This window comes from Chironomus tepperi, unplaced genomic scaffold (assembly GCF_022539635.2).
Source record: "Chironomus tepperi strain 1889 unplaced genomic scaffold, CSIRO-AGI_Ctep_v1 contig_217, whole genome shotgun sequence".
NCBI classification, from domain to species: domain Eukaryota; kingdom Metazoa; phylum Arthropoda; class Insecta; order Diptera; family Chironomidae; genus Chironomus; species Chironomus tepperi.
In genome coordinates, this window is record NW_027226339.1 from 1487221 (window position 1) to 1511839 (window position 24619).

The 24619-nt window shown below is 29.3% G+C and overlaps 4 protein-coding genes and 1 long non-coding RNA gene across 5 annotated transcripts in view; 2 read left to right on the plus strand and 3 right to left on the minus strand.

Moving 5' to 3' along the window:
* Positions 1-2895: 2895 nt before the first annotated feature.
* Positions 2896-8047, minus strand: LOC139090186 (histone-lysine N-methyltransferase PRDM9-like). The gene is made up of 7 exons (XM_070639920.1): positions 7985-8047; positions 7727-7826; positions 7553-7645; positions 7327-7462; positions 6975-7213; positions 6122-6915; positions 2896-5983 (listed from the first exon to the last, which is right to left on the minus strand). Exons 2-7 carry the CDS (start codon positions 7766-7768, stop codon positions 4012-4014), a joined length of 3276 nt encoding a protein of 1091 aa, XP_070496021.1. The 5' UTR covers positions 7769-7826; positions 7985-8047; the 3' UTR covers positions 2896-4011.
* Positions 8048-8816: 769 nt separating this feature from the next.
* On the minus strand, positions 8817-9458 carry LOC139090213 (putative uncharacterized transmembrane protein DDB_G0285049). Its single transcript, XM_070639955.1, has 2 exons — positions 9291-9458; positions 8817-9233 (listed from the first exon to the last, which is right to left on the minus strand). The coding sequence occupies exons 1-2, from the start codon at positions 9408-9410 to the stop codon at positions 8928-8930; spliced, it is 426 nt and encodes a 141-aa protein (XP_070496056.1). The 5' UTR covers positions 9411-9458; the 3' UTR covers positions 8817-8927.
* Positions 9459-10875: 1417 nt separating this feature from the next.
* LOC139090230 (uncharacterized) lies at positions 10876-12869 on the plus strand. The gene is made up of 3 exons (XM_070639973.1): positions 10876-11668; positions 11761-12189; positions 12250-12869. Exons 1-3 carry the CDS (start codon positions 11572-11574, stop codon positions 12534-12536), a joined length of 813 nt encoding a protein of 270 aa, XP_070496074.1. The 5' UTR covers positions 10876-11571; the 3' UTR covers positions 12537-12869.
* Positions 12870-15134: 2265 nt separating this feature from the next.
* LOC139090410 (uncharacterized) lies at positions 15135-16178 on the plus strand. Its single transcript, XR_011544375.1, has 2 exons — positions 15135-15238; positions 15587-16178. It is a non-coding gene; the product is annotated as an uncharacterized lncRNA (long non-coding RNA).
* The window catches only part of usp (retinoid X receptor ultraspiracle), a 39419-nt gene continuing 30967 nt past the window's right edge, over positions 16168-24619 (minus strand). Inside the window, exon 7 of the mRNA XM_070640190.1 lies at positions 16168-24577. Coding sequence (XP_070496291.1) covers positions 24333-24577 — 245 coding nt within the window. The 3' untranslated portion in view covers positions 16168-24332. The remainder of the gene's footprint in view (positions 24578-24619) is intronic.

Here is a 24619-nt window from a genome sequence, read left to right on the forward strand (position 1 = left end):
TTATTAACAATTTTATACAACTGCGTTAAAATTGTAGTCAGCTACTTCAACCGAATTTTTTTTGGGTATGATAAGAAGAAGAGACAATTTCTACAGTTTTTGACATTATTTTTTGCAGCATTGTTGCTGGTTAAAGAATTCATGGAAATAAAAACTAGGTGATAATAAGTTGTCAGATGATTTGAGGGCATATTTGGGTTATTCTTTGCTAAAAATTGTACATAATTTAAGTTTAATGGACTGTTGAGAAGGTTGTTGACCTTAAAGTCTTCTGTGCTTATCTAGAATTGTTCCAATTCGAGGTTAAGTGAAATTTAATGCTTAAAACTCCTCTGACTTTTAATTTAACGATCGACTTTTATACACCTGCAGAGATTTAAAAATTATGTGACAGTAAACTTTTTGCAACTCTTGTAAAACTCATTCCGAGCTGCACAACTTGTTGGATATCACCACGTTGATAACAAGACCTGAGGGCACCCTGTCAGCTACGTGTCAGGATTTTGACCCATGACTTTTGCATACAAAATTCGAGTCGACTTCGAGCTCTGGGATCAAGAATATGAAGAATTCGAAACGTCGACCAGCAAGTTACCATAGGGGCCGTTCACTAATTACGTGATGCAAAAAAACAATTTCTAGGCCCCCCCTTCCCCTTGTCACAAAATGTCCATGCAAAAAAAATTTTGGCTTAGACTATAACAAAATCCTAAACCGCCCCTCCCCCTTAAAAAGCGAACGGCCCATACTAAATTTAAGCCAAGCGCTTGTCCGTTAATCAATTCCAGAATTTTCTCAAGGCTTCCTTATCGTGTTACAACATGTCCAATTTTATGTAAGAGAACTTTCTTGCTGTAACCTTTCTTCTATGTGGAACTTAGATTAAAACAAACCGCTTTCCATCTACCACTTAGAAATTCTTTCATCACTGTTCTGCGTAATGTAGCTTTTGGAGCTCCAGGAAGTCTTTTCCTTTGCGGATTCCAACCTAAAGCGGTGTAACAAACATGTTCATTTGTCTTGTTGACCTACTAATTAAAGAAGCTTCTAGGAACAACCGAAGAAGAAAATTTTAAACGTTATTGCAAATATTAAATTTATTGCAAAAAATGAAATTTGCCTCATCAAGAACAGCAAGAGTCAGTAATTACTTCCTAAATTTACAATAAATTGAAAAAAAAAATAGTGAATTTACTTTAATAGTTTTTAGAATTACTTTATTGTTACTTATTCCTTCATAAAAATTTAAAAAGAATCAAGATAAAATTCAGTTATGATATAATTAAATAAATTGATTTAATTTTTTTCATTTCTTTTACTTCTTCTTGTTATAAACAATAATTAATAATAAAAAAAAACTCAACACTCGAAAAAGAAGAAAATTTTTTGTTTGTTTATTGTGACTATAAATTCATAAAACATTTTGATTTAGTTAGTTTTAAAAAAAAAACGTTTGTTTTAATTAGTCTCGTACTTAAAAATATTAATCTTTTCATATTTCTTTCATGGAAAATTCAATTTTCCTTATCTCTGAAAATATATAATTCATCTCTAATTGAAAGTTTATTTCTTTAAGGACACTTGACATAGTATAAAAATTTTATATCAAATATTTTCTTTTTATGCACCATTTTTTGGAGCTAATGTCAAATATAGAAAAGAAAAAAATTATAATTTTGTACCACTATGTATAATCATATCAGAAATTCCTAAACTTTTTTTCTTCTCTCTTTTTTGTTTCTCATGATAAAATGCAAATCTAAAAAAATTAAAGCTTTCTTATTCAAATTTTGCTAGCCTATTTTTTTTGTTGTGTGTGGACTGAGACAATGAAATTTTATGAGAGCTATGGTAAGGTAAATTCACTATATCAATATCTGTTCAAACTGTGTTTAATTATTAGACTTTTATGATTAAGTAGACATTTTTTTAATTATCTGTGATGTAAATTATGTAGGTAATTCTGTCGGACAGAATATAATAAAAGCATCCAAAAATGACTAGAACACTTTTTTATTGTTTTGGGTAACATCAGTGATTGTATGAATTTTTTAAACATTTAATATGAGAAATACTTTTAGCGGAATTATTAAATTTAACGGACTTTTTGGAATTTAAATGAATTTAAATATTTTTGAAGTGTTGATTCAACCGACTTTTTAAATTCAAATGGAATATAGTACGCTTCAAGAACTATACAATTCCAAATGAAACATTTGTACGGTTTTCAGACATTTTTCATACAATATTTGAAATTTCAATGTTTGCTTGGAATTTAAACTGGATGTGGTTACTTTCAGAACCTTCCAAATTCTCAATTATCATTTGTACGGTTATTGTATTTAAAATTTTTCAAAAAATGAAGATTTCTTGAATTTCAACGTATAATTATAATTTAAATTGGATATAAATGTTTCAGAAATCTACAATTCCAAGTGAAACATTTGTACGATTTTTAATTCTCAAATTTTGCACAAATTTAACGGTTTTTTGAAATTTCAACAGATTTCAACAGAAATTTCTGTAGTACGGCAATAAATTCAAATTAAATATGTAACGTATTTTAACAAATTTTTTAAGTAGTGACTCTGAGAACCACATGGCATCATCTTTCCCAACATATTTTTAATTTCCCTTTACAATCTCTCATTAATTAAATTTAATTTATGCTCTACTTTCTATTGATTGATTTTAATCAGACAATAATTATCAGTTCCTCATTATTATGTTCGACCAGATATGGATATATTGAATAATAAAGGGAAGAAAATAAAAAAAAATGAATGAATGCATCAACTAATGCAACTGAATCAAATAAATAATTGCGTGTGTGTATGTAATGTGATTAATGGTGAGTTAAATTAAAAAAACAAAAAAAAAAAACAAAAACGAGAATGTGTTATGTATAATTATAAAAAATAAATTAATGATTATGCAATATAATTAAAACAAACAATTAAAAGGACTTAAACTAATTAATTAAAATCAATGGACCCTCATTCTCATCAGGAATATATTATTCGAGGGGGAGGCTGCGCACACATTTGATAAAATATAAAATCTATTTTTCATATTTTTTTGCTACTTTTCATCTCCTTTTCATTTGGTTTGAATGATAACTTTATGTTATTCGCACATAATTCATAAAATTTGATTATGAATAAAAAAAACTTTATACTTATGAGATAATTTGAGCTTATAAAAATGTTCAGCCATAATAATGGCTCTTATAGAAAATAAAAAATGTTAAGGCACTCGAAAGAAAAAAATTAATCATTTAGTAGATAATAAAATTAAGAGATGAACTTATGAATTGAATTATTTATGTATAAAATATGAAAAAAATTTGTAGTTTCCTTTTTTTTTTAATTCTTACATTTATGGCACTTTGGTTACAACAATTCGATTGTTCTCATATTATTAAAAAAGAAATTCTGATTCCTTTCATGAAGATTAGTGTCAATTATTAACCGTAATTGTATATGATATGAAAAAACACTCTTTTGGTAATCAATAGTTATAAAAAACATTTTCTTTTGTTTCCTTAATAGATCATGTACGAATATAATTCTCACTGTTTACAAGACACAGTGGCTATTGTGGACTTTTTGTAGATTTATTGCTTTTAAATTTGATTTTTCCTAAAAAAGTTTAATTTTTTAATCCGATGGATTTAATTTTAATCCTCGGATTTATTTTTAATTTTAGGATCGACCTTCAATCATTGATCCTCAGTTTAGAGCCACAGTTACTGGCTTTGCTAAAGGCTAAGGTTCCCCAAATTCTCGGCATTGGGAAGTCCTTGCTAAAGGCACACACATTTTATGTCAACGAAATTTTCACTAATAACAAAACTTATAAAGTATCCCCAAAATGTCCACAAAAGCCATCGAATCTTGATGTTAAATTTCTTTATGTATTTAATGTATAAATAGTATGAATATGCCTCATAGAAGTGATGAATGAAGAAAGTCTTTCTTTGGTAAATATTGAAGCACTAAGTTTACTAGTTCATGTCAGCATAAAGCCATTTTTTTGTTTGCTCAATGTTTTTCCAATATCTGATGCTGATAAATTGGATGTACTTTGTGAGGATATAACCGACGATGAGTCATCAAGCTCATCACTCCATTTAATCATTTGATCATTATTAAATTCCAAATCAGCATCCAATTTCTCTTGAATTTCATCAAATGAGCTCTTAAAATTACTAAATTCCGACATTTCATAGCTTTCAATTGATCCTGTATGAGTCATATTCACAACACTCGATTCACCATTATGTCCATTCATGATAAAATCATCTTCACCAGCTAATGTATATTTTATCAGATTATTTTCCTCATCGAGTGTTATGGGATCAAGGAAGAGATTACTTAAAATAATTTGTTGCTGCTGATGTGATGTATCATCGGTATCGATACTTACTTGTGGTAATGGTTGATCATTAATAATTTCACAATGATTATTATTATCTATACTTGATGTCATGTCATTTGATTCAATAATCAATTTTTCCTTCTTTTTCTTACCAACTGTTTCCTTCTTTATGCTGCTTGCTTTTTTATTTTTCTTTGTACTACTGTCTGTTTGAGATTCGTGACTAGATTTCTTAATTTTCTCATACTTTTTTAATAATGTTGACATGAAATTTGACGCTTGCCATGTATCTTGATGTTCCGGATGATCTTTGATGAAATGCTTTCTTAATGAACTACGAGCTTTGACTGGTGCACGCTTACAGAAGGGACAAAAATAGAAGAGATTTTCATGAATTTCTTGATGACGTTTAAGTTGATATTTTTTCTGGAAGACTTTTTCACATTCAGGACATTGATGATGTTCACTGTTATTATCGTCTGGTGTTGTTGATGGTTTCGGTGGTTTTTGAGCCTTTTCGCCTCCTTTATCAATTATAAAAACTTTTGGTGATGTATTTGGAAATTTATCTGTAATAATTTCATTATTATTATTATTGCTGGATGTGATGTCATTACAATTATTATCCTTGGATGTGATGTTCTCAAATGTTGTTTGAGTAGTCGTTTTAAGACCTGAAATTGGGACGAGTTTTGGTAATGCAACTGTATTAGCCTGAAAGTTTGTGAATGTATAACCGTTTGTCGTTGCTGGATTTAATTCAACATTCGAGATTATTATGATTGTGTTGCCATTTTCCATGTGTGATGTTTTGTCTGTCGAAATTGGAGTTAATGTACTTCCATTCCATGATGCTTCACTTACTATCGCTTGGACATTCTGAGTTGTGTAATGAGAATTTAATTCAATTTGTGGAGCTGTTAATGTTACCGATGTTGTTGGCTGCTGTTGTTGTTGTTGTTGTTGTTGTTGCTGTTCGGTATTGTGTTGTTGCTGATTCTTCTTATTTAATTTCGATACGAGAGCTTTTGCGACATTTTCTTTAATTGGCTTTTTATTAAGAACAATTCGACGATATTCTGATGACTTTTTAATGCTCGTGGTCAATTCTGGACGAATTATATGAGCTGTATGGACATTTCGTAGGTGCTTGTCTAATGAATTTGGATTTTTAAATACGCGAGCACAGACAATGCATTTATCGTAATTCTGTCCCATATGTCTCATGTCATCTGATTGCTGCATAGATTGATTTAGCATTTGCTGCTGTATTGAGTTGATTTCATCCTGTTTCATTTCATTTTGCTGAAATTGATCAGTTATATCGTCTGACTGATTAAGATCTTCGAATGGATAGCTTGGTGGCAAATCATCGTGATGTTGAGATAATGAATCTTCTAAAGGCCACGATTGTACATCCAGAGGATCAGAGACATTCAAAAAATTTGTAATAACATCATTGTCATCAGATATATTGTCGGTCTGTTTATCAATATCATTTGACATTTCGCAATTTGATTCTATTGTATACAACTCTGGTTCTTGAATCATTAAAGTCTGAGATGTAACAGCTGATAGTATTTCGTCAGAAACTTCATCAGATCTACAATGAAAGTAAAAATGAGTGAATTTGAAATTAACGGTTTTCAAAAATTTGAATTTTATCGGTTCAAAATAAAAAAATAAACTGAAATGAATTGAACATTGAACTGAATTGAATTGAATAAAGCTATTGACTTACTTTTCTTGAGAGCTTGTATCGGGTGTCATCGTGACATTTCTGTGAATTTTCATGTGTCGATTTAACGACCAAGAATTGCTGAGGACTTTCCAACAGATTCCACAATGGAAGAGAGACTTTTTATTTGATGACGATTTCTGCTTGAAGCAATCGTGCTCTTTTAGTTCTTCGGGATTTTGAAACATTTTCATGCAAACGACGCACATGAATAAATCATGGGAGCGCATATGCTTCTCCAAATTTGATTTAGTTATATATTTTCGAGCACACAACTCACATGCATATTTTTGTGTTTCAGTTTCATGCATTTCAGTAAACTTAATTGGCTTTGTTGACGACGATGAGGTTTGACTCATTTTATCTACATCGCTTACTGACGAAGACAATTGATAGTTATCCATATAATCCATTTGATAATTCATATTTGACATTTGCTGTTCATTTTTGGCCATTAAAATGAGATTATCGAAATCGATACTATAGCTTGGTGATGACATATTTTGATTCTTCATTAAACTATTCACTGGCGGTAGAGATATTTCCGATGAAGGCGATGATGTAGTCGGTGCTATTGCAAGATAATTATTATTTGTGATATCTGAGTCTTTATCATCATTTAATTTAATTCCACAATCAAAGGACACTTGACGTACATTTGTACATATATTTGGATCATTTGATGACTCTAATAAGCTTACACCCATGCGACTAGCATATGACGGTGAATACCAAACTTTAAGAATGTCACCCAACTCTATATCACGTGTAGATGTGTAATATATTTGATCATTTTCCTAAAATATAAAGTTTAGTCATTAAAGTTATAAAAGGATTTATATGCTGTATATAATACCTGATATGCCATTAAATTCTGTTCATTAGAATATTTTGAAATGTCAACATGAATCATCCAGTTACATTTATTTTCATCACTTGTATCCAAATAATAATTGCGTACATTAAATAATTCCTTAATGTCATCAGAGAGATCGTCAATAAATGGATCGCCATGCCAAATTTCATTGAAAATGACCAACGGAAATTTGTTTGGACGTGATGGAGGCACATAACTTTTGGGAGCAAGCACTGGACCTGAGAATTATAATACAATTACTCGTGACCTACTTTTTCATCTTTCTAATACACTGGATGTAGTATGTAATGTAATGTGATGTAAAAAAAAGTAGAAAAATAAGAAAACTTACCAAAACGAGTTCCTTTTGCAAACTTTTGAGCAGTTATCACCATAGTATTTTTCATTTCCTCACCACAATCAATAATTAGTAATCCATCAGGCACTGAATATCGCGACAAATTGTCTATATGTGGCTTGTCTGGTATCTAATTTAATACAATTTATTATTTTGAAATGGAGAAATAAAAGGTTTTAAAAACTGGAATTAAACTAGATTTGATCACTTAAAAACTTACAATTTTGTCTGATAGAGCATTACATAAACCAGTGTAATGAGATAAACTGCATATTCCACAAACATTTGGTACTGATTGTGCAAAATTGCTGCTCTGTATTTTCAATTTTTGGTCAAAGAAAAATGGAATCTCTTGTTAATATTAATGAATGTTAATTTAATTAAATTATCATACCTGATTAAAAGGAATCATTAAATTTGCCATCGTTATATCCATTTTGCTTGCATTTATTTAAATTTTTAATTATATTATAGTGTTTAATGCATTACATGTCCTTTGAAAGAAAATTAAAAAAATCCAGATGAGAAATTTTGTAAATTTCATTAACATCACATTAAACTTGATTATTAACTAATCTATTAATTATTTCATATTGTTAGGCACTTGTTTAACATAATCACAATAATTAATATACTTAAAATAATAAAATACCTAGCAATTAATTAATTTTCTATGTTTTCATGAAAAAACTCGTCTAAATGATTTTCGTCTAATTTTCTCGTCGATTTTTGGTAAACATTTTGACTAATTAATTCCTTTATTTCCTTGTGCGACTTAGTTTAATTAAATTTTCCCATTTTCATGGAAATTTTTTGGAATTTTCAAATTTTTAGAATCAAATTTTGAACTAAATTTGGGATTTAAAATCATATTATAAAGCAAGCAATGACTTTTATTCACATAATGATCAGGCACGATCGTGAAAATGGATGGTAATCATACAAAATGAAAATGGTAGGGAAATTGGGAAAATTATTTAATAAAAATCCGTTAAAATTTATTTCATTGTCACGTGTATTGCTGATTTACCTTTTTATTCACTGGATCTTCTCCAGAATTACTTTTTTGATGAAATTCATGTTTTAATGCTCATGGATGTATGTTATATGATTAAGGATATTCTATTTAATACATAATAAGCTTCTGATAACCATAAGGATCAAGCTAACTCTAATTAATACGAATATGCTCAGAACTTGTTGCTCTTATACAATTATATGAATTTCCATACCAAAAAAGGAATTGAGAGTAATGTTGACTAGGATTCTCAAAATACACAATCATTTATCATCATTCCTCAATTAGCAGAATGAAATGATCATTAATGACTTGGTCAAGATCAGTTTCTGAAATCGTCTAAAATTAAATTCCTTGCTCAATTCGCTCAAAAATAAACGATTTAAAATTTAAATGTCCGTTATTTTTAGACGATAACTTCAGCTGTTGTGAATTGTCAATTAATATCCAGCACTAAGCCATAATATTTCTCAAAAATGCAGTATCATGCGATAAATTTTATTAAAACAAATGAAATACAAATCTTCCAAAAAAAAGAGGATATAACTCATAATCCAGACAGTAAAAATCGTATCATTTATTCAGCTCTATATCTTTTGGCATCGCCATATCGATTGTCACGACTGTCACGACTATCGCGGTTATCACGGTCATAATGATTTCTACTCTGATGATTGTAATTTCTATTACGATTTTGTTGATGATAATTTCCACGATTTTGGTGATGATGATTTCCGCGATGTTTATATTGATTTCTATTAAATCCACGATTATTATTCCGGAAAAAGTTATCAAATGGATAGACGATTATAGGAGGCCTAGGCTTTAGCTTACAAAAGTTCATAAATTCCTCATCCCTTTCAGTAAATCGGTCTTTGAATTCCTAGAAGATCAATGAGTCATGAGTATCTAAATAGCCTGTGCATCAAACTATACTTACTTCCTCGAATTCTTTGACCAACTGGACATGCTCTTCATTCAAGACGTCTTCTTCTGATGATGAAGAAGAATCCTCGTCCGATTGCAAGTCAATATTGATTTTACGATTTGGATCAACCATTTTTCGTTAACTAGAGTTTGCTTCGACACACAGAGACAATTTAATTAATTAATTAATTCTGTAAAATTTTATCTAACATCAAAAGTGAATCAGCGTCTGAAAAAGACATGACATGTAATTAATATATTGATAAATAATATTTATAAATGCTGTTCATTTTACATGATTCAGATATAACAGAGTCAAGGATAATTCCGTAAAAGCCTGATTCGCCGGGAAAGATTGGATTGTACTTGAGGACTAAGTCAGTAAGTTCAAACATCCATCCAATGTGTGTTTTACACGAAGGACACTGGCACAGTTTCCACGAATAATTATCAAACCAGCTTCCTCCTACATTTTTATATCAATTAATAACTACTTAATTTAATTAAGACATATCGAACTTACCAGAATACCAACCACCTTTAGTTTTAAAGCAGTTTGCCTTCTTGGTTAGTACAACTTTGAATTTTATTCCTAAAGGATTTGTCAGTTCTTGTACAATAATCGATTTATTGCTCACAGTGAGATTATGAACATTTACAGCCTGCTCACTAATTCGGTTATTGATAATTAAATTTAAAACACTTTCATCGGCTCCGCAACTTTTACACAATAAGTACCCTATATGCATGCAATTATTATCAGTTACATTTTATCATAATGTTTAATTCCACTTCTCTTACCTTCAATTTGTGTCGTGTCTTTCGAATTATCCTCTTCTATAGAAAAATTAATTAAAACTGCAAAAATTATCAAAAGTTGACATTTCATCGATGATTATTTAATGATAAAACAATGATTTCTTTGAATTAAAATGATTTATTTGCTTTTACAAATTTTTATGCAGTTCAATTAGCTTTAATTTAATTAAATTAACTTGCTATGAAGAGATTTTGAAAACAAATTGCAGGGGTTTTCAATTTAAATAATTGTGTAAATTTCGAAATTTCTGATAAAATTGAATAATTTCAATTTGAGGACCCCCAGTAGTTGGTTAAATCTGCATGTTTTGAGACCCCGTTTGTCAGACTGTCACTTTTTTGAATTTTCCGTTGTAAAAGAATTGATTTCAATGAAATTTTGGAAGGAGTTAAATTAATTATCCTCCTAATATCAATCCTGAATGTCTATAATTAAAGAATTATTAGAGAAACCACGGAAAACCAGAAGAAAATACAATTCATGAAGCTACAGAGGTAGCAAAGCAAACAGGTTGCACAAGAAAATAAACAAGAGAGAAAAATCTCAATGAAAAATTTAATTAAACTAGTTTTAAGGTGAGGAAAGTCACGTAAAAGTGAATTTTAAGACTAGTGAGGATAAGCAATATTAAAAGTATTAATTTGTGAAGCAGGAATCGTGCTAAAATGTGATAAAATAAAGATATCAACTGCATTGATTTTTGTGGTGAAAAAAAATTTAAAATATTCAAATTTCCATAAAATTAGGAAGTTAACAAGGTAAGCAAAGTAATCCAATTAACAAAATCAACAAGAATGAAACCTAAATAAGTGATTCCGTAAATCCAATGAAGCCATTAAAGTTTGTTTAGATTTGCTTTATCTAAATTGCTGTATGTTCGAAATAATTCATGCAAAATACAATGTTTAATCACGTGAACGGCTAACTAACAAGCACCGATAGGTCCCCCCATCCATTCAATAATTCTCACAGCAATCATAAAAGAAAATGAAACAATGAATAAAAAAAAATCTATTGTTGTATGCGAAAGTTACTATTTTTGGATGGAAGTAAGCAATAATTCATTTACTAGCATTGCCTGCTTAGTTGTTTAGTGTATTTCCGATCGTTTAAACGTTCTCCATTTACTGTGTGATAATATAAATAATAAAATATTACATTGTGGTCACTGATAACGCTGTATTATTATTATTGTGTCCATGTCAAACAATACAGTTGTCCATTAATAAGGAATGGATGTCAATGCTATCATAAATGATGACTGAAAGATTATAATAATAATTAAAAGTCTGTTTTACGTTCGTTAAGAAAACACACAAAAAAAGTATGAATATTCAATAAAAAATAGCAGTTGAACATATCGATTGAGTCGCGATATACAGGCAAGAACGTACATTGTAGGGAAATAAAGTAGAAACAAAATTGAGTTAATAACGTGATATGTCAAATAATACACGATAAATTTCTTTTATGAATGGAGAAAAGTACATCAAATGAAAACTTTCCGAAAGTATCAGAAGTTGACTTTGGATACAATCATGTGAATGATGGAACGCGTGTTGTATATCCAGGTCTTAACATAAATACATAATTGCATTATTATTGTTATTTATAAGCATTCATGTTTAAAATCCTTCATTTAAATTTTTTGATCTAATTTAAGGCGTTGAGGACTCAACAAGTACAAAGTTTGCTAATGGAGACTTCATAAATCATCGATCGACAGTTACGCTTGTTGTCAAAGGAAGTGGATCAAATAATACATTACCATTTCTAAGTTGGATACTCATTCTTGTGCTTTTATTCTCGATTATTGTTTCAATCGTTGTTATCCTTTGTGTCTGCATTAAGGCTAAAAGTACACGACGTAAACAAGAAAGTAGAATTGCTACGCATATCAACGGCTTTGCATCGCCTGTAAACAACCTTCATTATTCTAATCATCCACGTCATTCCATCGAAATGTTACCAAAATATGTCCCATCACCAGCTCAAAGCTATTCAACACAAAAGCTTTATCAGTGGTGTCAACAACGTGAATTACAGCAACAATATAAATCGTTGTGGACTGTCAATCCACAAAATGACACAGGTATGCATGACATCATTATAAAGCTGTAATGAAGTTAACTTACTTATGCAAATATTTTAGAACAAATACACACAGTGGAACCAAGCGAGAATCCAAATGCCTACAAAACAAGATCTCTACCGTCGAAGAATAAGCAACGTCCTGTGAGTTCCATTGAAGATTTGGATGAGCTTTACAGTAAAGTTAACTTTAGTAAAAAATTGCGAAATCGCATGACCAATAATGAGGCGAAAATCATAGCTTTTTGTCGATCTCGTTCACAAAATTTATCTCAATATTCAGGCAGTAGTGGCGGTGTGGCAAAGGAAGAAGCGTTTGTGGTTTACGACGAAAGAACCGCATTGTAATTAAATATTTGAAATGATGTAATCTTTGATCTTTCAATATTGTCTCATGAATAATGTCGCATTTTTCAATCAGGAAGTGAGTTTTGTGGTTTCTTTTGCTGGAACTAACCAGAAATGATAAAAAGATTTTGTAACGGTTTTTGAAAAATTTGAAATTTTTTGAATTTTAGAGAAAATATTTTGACCGCAACATTTTAATTTTTTTTTAACCGTTTTAAGTCGTTGAAACGCAGTTAAATAATTTTCAACAAATTAAGCGATGCCCAGTAATAGCACCGACGTGGAATAATGTCGAATCGCGAGTCGGGAATAATGTCGAAGTTTTATTTTGCACCGGGCGGTAATAATTTCTCAAAATGTAAGTGAAGTTATTCCGGCACCACGACGGAATAAATTCACCTGTAAAATATAAGTGAAGTTATTACCGCAATATTGGGTTTCTTTAATATAATGAAAAAATTGTTGTTATCATTCTTGCGAAGTGCGGTAATAACTTCACTTATATATTTCAAGTGAAGTTATTCCTTCGCCGCGTCGGATTAAATAATCAAAATTTTTATTTTCGATATTATTCCATCATGGTGTAGGAATAACTTCACTTGGAATTTTTCAGGATTTCGATGGTTTTAACAAGTTTTTAATTATTTTTGTTTCTCCAAAGTATGATTTGTTGATTTTGTAAAGTGTTTTTGAAAATTTCTCAATCTTTTTGAAGCATGTCTGTGAAGAACGTGGGAATAGGTTGTTAGACCTCCATGAAGCTTGGCCAAAATTGCATTCATATTACGTTCATTTACGTCTTGCATTTAAATATTTTCATCCTCTCTCAGACAGAAGATGTGATTTCTCAAAGTAATTACTGTGTGCAGGCCATAATAAAGCCTGCCCTATCGTTGACTACCGTTTGGCAATTTCCGATTCCTAATACAATACTTTATTGATTGTCTTTTCTTTCCATTAGTTCTAACGTCGTCCACGTGACATTTTACTATCTACAAAGTCTGCCTTTAAGGCCTTATTTACTTGAGCTACCACAATACCGAAATGATTATTGATAACAGCCCCAAGTTAGACAAAGTCATTAATTCACCTTTGTCTTGTCTTCATTGACTCGAAGCCCGATTTTATTGGACTCTTAAAGTTCAAGACCAGATCTCCTGAATACTCCTTCCAGCAGGATTTTGAAAAACATGACATTGTGCCTTGGACCTTTACACCAAACAGGACTGTCGCATAAGTCGCTTTGAGCAGTCTAATCAGCTTATATATAAATATAGTCTCATCTCAAAGCTCTTCAGGACAACTTGTCTGAGGCGAAATAATTAATTCAAAGTTGATCGAATGATATTCACGCAAGAAAATGATCAAATGCAGTTTCAAATGGACTTAAAAAAACTTTAGCTATATAGATTATTGAGATCTAGAGTTTCGTCAGGGCATTTAGCAGCTAATGCGGCTAATGATTGTTTAACGAGTGAGGGTGCGCTATACCTGCACACTCAATAGACCTTTCGTTTATAATGGGATCAGAACCACTCTTTTTATGACTGCATTGTCAACCTTTTGTCTCTGGTGTTCAAAGAAAAGCTGTGATCTGCGTTTTCACTGCATTTGATTTTAAAAATGAAAGATGAAAAATTTTCACAGACATGCTTCAATAATGTTTGAGAAATTTTCAAAATCACCAAATCATACTTTGGAGAAACAAAAATAATTAAAAACTTGTTACAATTAAGTTATTCCTACACCAATTAGGAAAATAGGGAATAAGAGTTTTAAGCTTCTGTTACAAATTTAGAATAACTTCACTTACATTTTGTAGGTGAAATTATTACCGCCCGGTGCAAAATAAAATTTCGACATTATTCCCGACTCGCGATTACCTCTCCAAGTGAAGTTATTCCACGTCGGTGCTATTACTGGGCATCAATTAAGCATGTAATTAGCTAATCATTTTCATGAGACGAGATTGAAAGATCGACCAGAGCCTTAATTTTAATGGTTTTTGTATCATTATGTTTCCGCTATTTAATAGTGTTTTTCTAGTCAACAAAATATTAAAACAAATTTATGTATTTTTGTCGTTTAATGTTCAAAGAAGTAGCATAGAAGGTGTGATGGACAAGATGATTTTTTTAGGATAACAAGAAAAGTTTTTCACAATTCGAGTGTTTTTCTTCCAAAGACTGAGTTGGTGCATTTTCCAAAGAATAGACGAAACTGTAAAGTAATTAATTCCCGAGTATTCATAGAATGACATTGCATCCATAATTTCATTAATTTCATATTCATCATTAGAATCAAATATTCATTAACATTAATCCTATGAAAATTTTACATCCATTGGAACTAGCTAATAAAGGTGAATTAATTTAATGAAATTATGCTGCAATGACTTCCAGACAAATCACAGAAATTGTTACATAGAATAATTCAATACTTTTTCTCGAATAAAGTCAGTACCTAGATGAATAAAATTGAAATTTTGAGATTATCACTTCCTTTACTTTTCAGAAACTTTTTCGATTGAAATAATTGTTAACGTATACTGAATATTTGAAATTTATCAAATTTTGATCTTTTTGAAAAGTAACCTTGGAAATTTCTTTTCATTGAAATTGTGAGAATTACGTCGTGGAAATTTTATTAATTTGTGCAGCACATACGAAGACATATCAAGGAAAAATCCGGAGCATTTGCAGGTAAGGAGATAGTAATTATAGAATAGAGAAAATGTGATTTGAACAAATTTCTAAAACAATTCAGAAATTGATAATTGCTGAATCATCAAGATTAAGTTACAGGAACTATCCTTATTGCCAAGCGTATCAATAACCTAAACGTTTACTAAACAATTTATAGCTGACTTAATCAAACTTTACTTTAAAAAGAGTGATTTTGCAATTTTAGTTCCTGTATTTGAGTTATTACTTTGTCGTGAATGAGCAGCTACTAAGGCAGTTACTGATTGTGTGCTTTGAAGTTTAGTCTGTCATGTTTTGACATTCCGAACTAGTTCAGGATTTATTATTATTTTACAAAATTTTCAGCATTAGATAGAAGCAATGGACTTAATAAACAACAACGGCACGGCCAATGGTGGTCAAGGTCCATCAATTTCGAAATCAGATGATTTGTCGATAATTGATATTCTTACACCTGATGAGGAACTGGAACTGAAAGAAAAATTGAAGAAGCTTTTTGCAAATAAGGAAATATCAAAGGAAGATAAGCTGAAAATTATGCAGGATACTCATAACATCATCAATGAAGAAATCTTGGCGCTTAGAAGAGAATTGGATGAAAAATTTGAAACTACTAGACTCTATATGAAAAGCTTTGCTTCGATTTCGAACCCTCGAGATGCCAAGAGATTGCTGGAAGAAGTGGACAATAGAAGAAAACTGAAGTTAAGTGCTAAAAAATGAGGAATTAAGTCAAACAAGCTTTCTTTTCTTGAAATATAATAGAGCTTTTTTATTTTTACTTTCTATGCATCTTTTTCATTCTTTCTTTCAATATATAATTTAATAATATACTTCATTCTTCAATCATATTACAGTAAAGTGTATCTGTGTATGTGGTTTAAAGTAATTTAAATTTGGATCATGGATTTATTTATACAAACGCATTTATTTTTTATTATCATTTTTTTTATTAACTTCTCTTCTTATTTTCTATTCATATATTATTTTAACTTCTTTCTGTTAGTGATTTTAAGGATTTAATTAAACTCTTTTTCATGCTTTTTTTATTCCTTTACCATTCGGATGTATTTTGTTTTTATATGTTTGACAAAAATTAAAATAATGTTTATGTCTTGCCAGAGTTTGTTTATAGAAATGCATAATTAAAGACGAGGAAAGGATAAGAAAATAATATTTGAAAGATTCAGAAGGAAAAAACCTTAATTAATTTAATTTTTTTTTTATTCATAAAATTTTCTCATTAAAGCATTTTTTTCGGTTCTTTTTAGAATTGTTAAAGAAAAAATTTCTCAGTTTAAAATCGTTTTTGAGTCTCCTGTGCGTTGCCAAACACGAGCATCATCAATGATTAATGATTCTATATCCTTTGCTGATGCTCATATTCGATATAAAATAATTTTTTTTAAAAAATGTTTTACAATTCTTTCAGTCTTATAATCAAGAAACATCTTTTTTTTGTTTGCTTTAAAGTGCTGCCAATTTCCTACAATTTTAATTCATTTAATTTTTATTATTTTTGAATGTAAGAAAAATTTTTGTGTGAGACATTTAGGATGCTACGCAAGGGAGAACAATTATTTTTTGCTGGACATTAACATTGGATACTATAGTTGTAAAAGTTTTATAGGCAGTGTCAATTGTGTCACAAATTATTTATTATTTTTTATTATTATTAAATAGTCTAATTTCCGAATACAAACTATTCTATTTCCTTTTAATTTTCTGAAAGTCTCGCTTTTATAAATTGATACCCAAAATTTACTGCCTTTAATTTGTTCAGTTTTATCGATCGATCGTTAAGTATTTTAGAGAAAATTCCGTTATGAACTTTTTTGAATTTTGAGTTCTTCATAGTTTCGTTAAAAAATATTCAAAATTTTGAAAGACGTTATAATTCGTTAAATTTTGAACTTCAATGAATTCGTTAAATTTGAAATTCAAAAAATTCGCTAAAGAATTCGTTAAATTTCGAATTTCAATTATTCTATCAAAATTCAACGTCTTTCTAAAATTTAAATTCCTTTTAACAAAATTAAAGTAGAACTCTTAATAACATCAATTTTCTCATTATTGTTCCCCCGTTTTGCAATTTTATTCTTATTGGTTTTCATTCTAATGAAGTCAATTGTGAGCATAATTCAAAGTTAAAGTTGTTCAATTGAAATTTAAATATCAATTGTTGATATTTTCTGATGATTTGCTGAAGGATAGAGTTTTGTGGTCGATTGAAAAAGTTTCTAGACTTTGCTTTGTGAGTCTTTTGTACTGTATTTAACTAAAAGTACTTTAAAGTTCTATTAAATTGAAGAGTAAGCAATGAAAAAATAACGGAAATTTTAAATTCAAAAATATTTTTGAGAGGGGCTTGCAATTTGTTCGTTAAAAAATTCAAATTTTTTTCGACCGTTAAAAATTTAAAAATTAATTTCCAACTATGCAATATTAATTTCAATAACTCTATCCAATGTCTAATGCAAATCATACAATTTTATGCTTTTGTGTTGCTTCAGTCATGTTATGATCTTTCAATATTTTTTTTTGTTCAACCATTGTTACGTCCACTTATGATTCTAATAATAAAAATTCTTTTATAATCATTAATAATTTTAATATTTTTTTAAACTCGTAGTAATACTTCGATTAATTTTCTTCATCCAATAATTTTTTTTAAATTTTTTAATTTTTTTTTTTTTTCAAGATTATAAACTCCTGTAATGCAATGTAATTTAGTGTATTACTATCAACTACTTTTAAAATTCAAATTTTTTTATACAAGTGAATTTTTTTAAAAAAAAAATTTTAATGGAAATAAGGATCTTTTTGTCTCATTTAAAAGTCAGAATCTCTAAGGCATAACACTTTTTTTTCTCATATTACAAAAAGAGAGATCTGGCCACATTTACCCATCATGGTCAGTTCTGGTCAACTGATTAAATTTTCTTTAACATATAATTTTTTTGATATAAAAAAAGTTATAACCGAAATGTAAAATTTGAGTTAAAATTGATTAAAATTTGAGATTTTCGCTCCAAAAAAGGTTCGACAAGTTTGTGATGGAAGTGATGTAAATTTATAGGAATTTTGGGACTTATTAATGAATTTTTTGAGTACAAAAATTTTAAATTTTGTGCGTGAAATTTTCCAATTGTCTTTTTAAGCTTAAAAAAAGGTACGAACAGCATTTATCCAATAAACATGAAATTAAGGATGTAAATTTACATCACTTCCATTACAATCGAGTCATGTCACATATTCACAATTTTTTTGGGGGTCCTCGATTTGAAAATTTTCAATTAAAATCAACATTTTTCAAACCTGAGACCCCCTTAAATTTTTTTAATAAAAATCTCTACACATAAAGTATTAAGAAATTTTACTCGAATTTTTTTATATCATAATTCCTAACAAATATTTGTTTTTAGTTAGTTTAGAAAACTTTTAAATTGCCTAAAAATGATTTTTTTTTACTTTAATTTAAAAAAATTTCTTCTCCGTCAGTTTATTAATAATCTTTGATACGTTGCACATAATTTACCATCGGATTTGATTTTATAAATAAACAAAAAAAAATTCAATAAATACACGAATTTTTGTTATTTTGGTTCAGTGGTGGGCAACCTGTTGTGTTTTTCGCGAGACACCTTGCCTCGACCGAAACCGTACACAATATATGGTTCATGGCATTTCGAGACACATTTTTGTTGCAAGCCTCGACTAAAACTGTACACGATAAACGGCTCATGGTATTTCGAGGCACACCTCGACCAAAACCGTACAATTTCTTGAAAATGTGTATGGTTTTGTAAGAAAAACCATACAAATTATCAAGAAATTGTACGGTTTTTGCCTGTGTCAGGTGCCTGTTTGGCAATTCTGCTCATGTCATTTCCGGCACACTAGTATGTCGCACCACATAGGTTGCCCACCACTGATTTCCTCGCATGTCACACAGTAATGAATGCACTAAGGAGAGTTAAAAGGAAAAGGTAAAGAATGTTAAAAAAATGAAAATAAAGTTGAGAATATGAAAAATTTGTTAGTAGTTTATGGAATGATTCTTGCATGATCTCATATCATTTGTTGTATTAATTCTCTGGCTAATCTTTTGTCATATTTATTTTAATTTGAATTATCATTATTTTCTCAACCATAAATTAACTCTTAGCCAATATTGATTAAAAGTATTTTTTTTTTCTCATATTTTTATTTAAAAAAAAGTTTTTTTTTGCACCATAAATTTTAATAATAAACCTTATTCGCTTGAAGGTAAGTCAAGGATGCTGTACTGACTTTTATTGCTGGGGATGTTGTTAAACAATTTTTTTCAAGTATTTATCTGGAAATGTTGTGTATGTTTGTAATTTTTTATTGATATGAGCTATAAAATATTCATGTCAGTTGATTTATGACTTGGAAAATCCAATGTGATTGACATATTCAAGGCTTTAATATTTTGAATTGATAATAACTGATATTTCAAATTTGAACTTTTAAAACATTTGAATGGTTTTGAATATTTTGAAATTTGTAAGGTTTTGAAAAGGATTTAATAACATTTTTAAGGTTTTAGACGAAAGTTTAAGAACATTTGTAGGGTTTTTGAATAGAATTTTCAAAATTTGTAAGGTTTTGAACAGAATGTAGGATAATTTGTAGAGTTTTGAAGTATAATTTTTGAGGTTTTACACATTTTTGAATTTTTCAAATCTTTTACGATCGTTAAAAATTCAATTTGTTGAAATTTTGACAATCTTTAATATTCTAAGCCTAGATAACCTTAAATTGTTATTTCCAAAGAATATATAAACACAAAGAAGTCATAAAGGACTTCACTTTCCAGAAAATGACTTGAAAAAATGTTTTTCATCCACTTTTTTAATTTATAAATTTCCATAAAAAAAATTTTCTCGCTTATTTTTTCCATTTCAATGGCATTTTTATATCCATTGAAAATATAATAAAAATAAGAAATAAACAGAAAGCTTTTTTTTTTTTTCAATAATTGTTCTTCTTTCCAGATTCCTCAGCTTAATAGAGAAGAAAAATAAAGTAAATTTAAATTTTTTGTAATTTTGCCTTTAAATTTGATTTATCATCAACAAATATTTTCTAAAATCTGAACTAAACTAACTTTTTTCTCATTCATCCGTAAATAGTTAATCATTAATAATATGGTGATCAAACATCAGGCAATTTATAATCACAACAGAAATTATTTTTTCATCTTTTTTATTAATCATATTTAATGAGTGTCGAATTCATTACTTCCTTTTTAATTAATATTAATTAATAATTAGTTATATTCATTATATTTATAGTTTTTGCATGTCTATCACCATTTTCATAATATTTTTTCTTTTTTTTTTATCATGAATATCCTTAACATATAATTGAAACTGCTTAAAACCTAGCAAAAAAAGATTTTTTTTTATTATTTTCTCTCTTTGAATTAATTCTAAAGATCTAATGTTGCAAGATTTTGGATTGGGGGGAAAATAGAAAAAGAATGCTACAAAAAATTTATGCTACAGATTTAAAAACATGTAAAGAGAAAAAAATCATTGGATTTAAATAAATTTCACCCTAAGAACCCTTCTTTTGCAACAAATGAAAAATGATAAACTTATCGAATTAATTCAATAATTATTAATCTAAAAACAACAACATATTTCCTTTATAAAAAGTTAATGGAGAAAAATTTTGTTTAGATTCAAGCTTATGGGCTGTACAGTCATTAACTTCTGTTACAACAATTACATTGAAGATTGATGACGAAACATTTGTTCTTTAATACTTGGAGTTGATTGAACTTTTCTGATATAATTCTATTTTTGTCCTTTAATCGGTTATTTGGAATCTTGTTTAACTTGTTGGACTTTAATGGAATTAAAGTTTTTATGAATTAATCTACAACTCTGAATTAATCTAGCTCAGCACTCAGCTAGATGAACTGATCAAGTTCAAAATTAAAGCTTTATCTGAAGTAATCTGGTGTTAAGATTGGAATCTAGGGTAACAAACTTGATTGCTACATAAAGCTTATCTTTTCAATCATGACATAAAGTGTTATTGACATATTACATATTAATGATCTAGATTGAATTCTATGTATTGGAAAAGTTTTTTTAACTTAGCTTTTTGACTTGGTCATTACTAAAAATCTAAGTTTACTTGATTTTCATATGAAATCAAATTGAGTTTTTGAAACAAAATCCGATTCGACTTTCAAATTTTAATTGAATGGAAATGAATTCCATTTGAACGACTTAAGGATCCAATGCAACCAGAATGTTACATTAAATTAATTCCTTAGGAACCTCAATGTATACATATGGAACATTTTAGTTACATGGAATAGATTTGATGCAAATTTAATGTAAATTAGTATCAACCCGATGCAATTTCTAATTTCCATTATCATCTAATTTATAGATCTTTTGATTTTAAATTATAGAGTATTTTGTTAAAGACTAGCCTAATCAAGTGAGATTTGATCTTCTTACAGAAATTTTGGAATCCAAGTTTTCTGCCAGATGATCGAACTTCTCACTAATTTAAAGTATTTGTCATTTTTGGATAAGCTTTCGCAAAATCCCGGTCTCGGAAGATTTTCGTAACTTTTCTGGAATTTCCCGGTCCCGATATCGAGAAAGCATATTTTTGGGTAATTTAAAAGTCTAAAGTTTTGTAGATAAAGCTTCAATAATTGTAAAACATAAAGTTATACCAGTAACAATTGTGTGGAACTAACTCGAATAAGACATCGGATATTTGATCAAAAATCCGGTCCCAGATCGACAAGACTCTGACTTGATGCCAGATTCGGTTTAGTCCTGATGCCGAAATTAGGATCGATTTGGTTTTCAAGAGCTCAAAGTCCGAATTTTGAATGGAAAAGTCAACTAAAGTTGACTCGACTTTATATAAGATTTGAGTAAACTTGGAATTTTGAATTATTCGAGTGATCAAAATGTTGAAAATCTGACAAATCAGTTCCACACCCTTAATCAAAAACATTCAAAAACCATATTCATGTTCCATCAAATCAATCAACAATCTCCTTCATCTGATCATGTAATTATTCCATTCAGTAAATCTCCATACAGCCCTTAAGCTTGAAGTAAGTATAAGATATAGATTTTTCTTCATTCATCCGTTCATTCGAATATAGTCAATACTTTAAACTGCATTATTGATACAATTTTTTTTTAATTTATTTGTCTTATACATTAGCTGTGTATCTCAAAAATGAAAGATTTGAGTAAGAAGTTCTGTGCATGTTCTATTTTTCTATGAAAACTTGATTTCATCTCTTTTTTTTTTACAATATAAATGTGTTGTGAAACTTTAGGTAAAAAAATTAAGTGCATTTTATAGTGTGAATTTCCATAATTTTCTCTTAAAATTTTCTGTCCAGTAATTCTGTATTAACAAATAATGTTATGTCTGAATCTGCTAATAGTTATGTAGATAATATTTATTATTTTTTTTTTTCTTTTTTATTTCATGCCATTATTACATTTATTAGGTTTTTTGTAACTGTATTTGCACTTTATTTTGTACTTTTCGAAGGATTCAAGAAAGTCAGTTTGGTTGCTGAAAATAGGAAGAAACCTTTTTTGAGCAGCCTTGTGACATTCCTAGACATCCTCAAGTTCCCGAGCAAATTTTTTATTTATTTTTCATACTTTTCAATCATTTAAAAAAAATTAATTTTGTTCAAAAATTTCGATAATTTTTTTGAAAGGGGCGTTCAACTTGAAATTTTTGTTAAATTTGACATACTTTGATTATTTGCTATCTTATGTTGTGATTAACGACAGCAAAGTTATAATCTGTGATAAAACTTTAATCAGGTTGAATCACAGTCATATCTGTGAATCGTTTAGTCAGATCTGTTACTGGTGTTGCTCTAGTTTTAACAACTTAGCTGGGCAACATCTGGGACTGGTTCGTCATCAGGTTGTGCAATGACTTGTTCTAAGAGAACGTTCGGAAATTACGTAATTCTTAATAAGCCCTTTCCTTAAATTGTTTAAATCGTAACAAAATGTCGATCCCCTCCCTAAGGGCGTTATTATAGATTCCGTCGGGAGGGGAACCGGAGGCTTCCTTTTCAGCGTTTCATAATTTCCGAATGTCCCCTATGCGTATTGTCTTTTGGATCATATCTAATAACTACGCTTAGAATTACGTAACGTTGACAATATCCTTTTTAATCCCTCCCATTGTTCCCTGTCGTAAACTTCCTCGTGGGTATGCTCACAAAATTGAGCATAATCAGTTATGTTTCCTGAGGAAACTCATAAACATGCTTATTTATGTAAGTATGCTCATTGTATATTAGGGCTGAAGATTCAAAAGCACACTAGTGTAATTTATAATTCAACATCTCAAAAATACGTATGGTTCGGTCTGGTACTGTATTATTTTAGATACCTGCTTTTTGGACGAATCCTAGATTTTATCTTAAGATAGTTGCTTAGAATAGACACAAAACTGAGTATAACCCCAAAATTTCAACGAATCTTGACATCAAAGTAAGCAATATTTTCCCAAAAAAAGCTTCCAAGTTGATTGCCCCGCTCGATATTTTTTTCATTGTTAAGAGAAGGAAAATTTCATAAAAATAATAAATTAAGATCAAGAGCTAAAAATATATATATATTGTATATGTAAAATAAAAAAACAAAAAAGGGTCCAGTCTCAATCATTTACTAAAAGTTTTAGAGGTGATGAAAAAGTCAATTTTTCAACCTCTCATCATTCAAATATCCTTCAATAATTTTTCCTTTAAATTACCAATTACACTAAAGCCCGCAGTCAAAGAAGAATAAAAATAAATGATTTTTTTGTCTAATTAATATCGATAGTTTTTGTTTAGAAAATTTAGAGTTAATTCTTGTATTTAATATAATTAATTAAAAAAAAATTTGCAATAAACGATACGAATCATTGTAAGCGTAAAGAAATTAAACACGATATTTCATCATTGGCTGCCTCAAACATGTACACAATATTAAAATACATGAGTTTTTACTCCCTTCTGTTCCTATATATAACTGCTTGCTTGTCCATCTTAACCATATTAATTAAGTCTATGGAATTCCTCAATAACTGAATTTTCAACATTCTTGTCGTCGATCAATTGGAAATAAAACAAATGATCTAAGCACTTCAGACTAATGGAACGGAGGGCGGGCAGTCGCAATAACAGTTGAGCGAAGCGTCCATCTTCATTCGGATGTTTTTGTCGACAATAATCATCTAATGATGCGTAGATTTTTGATCGAAGTAAATCAATACTTTTTCGATCATCAAGTGTTCGTACATCTGTGAATGCATAGCAAATTCATTAGTGATATCATGCATATA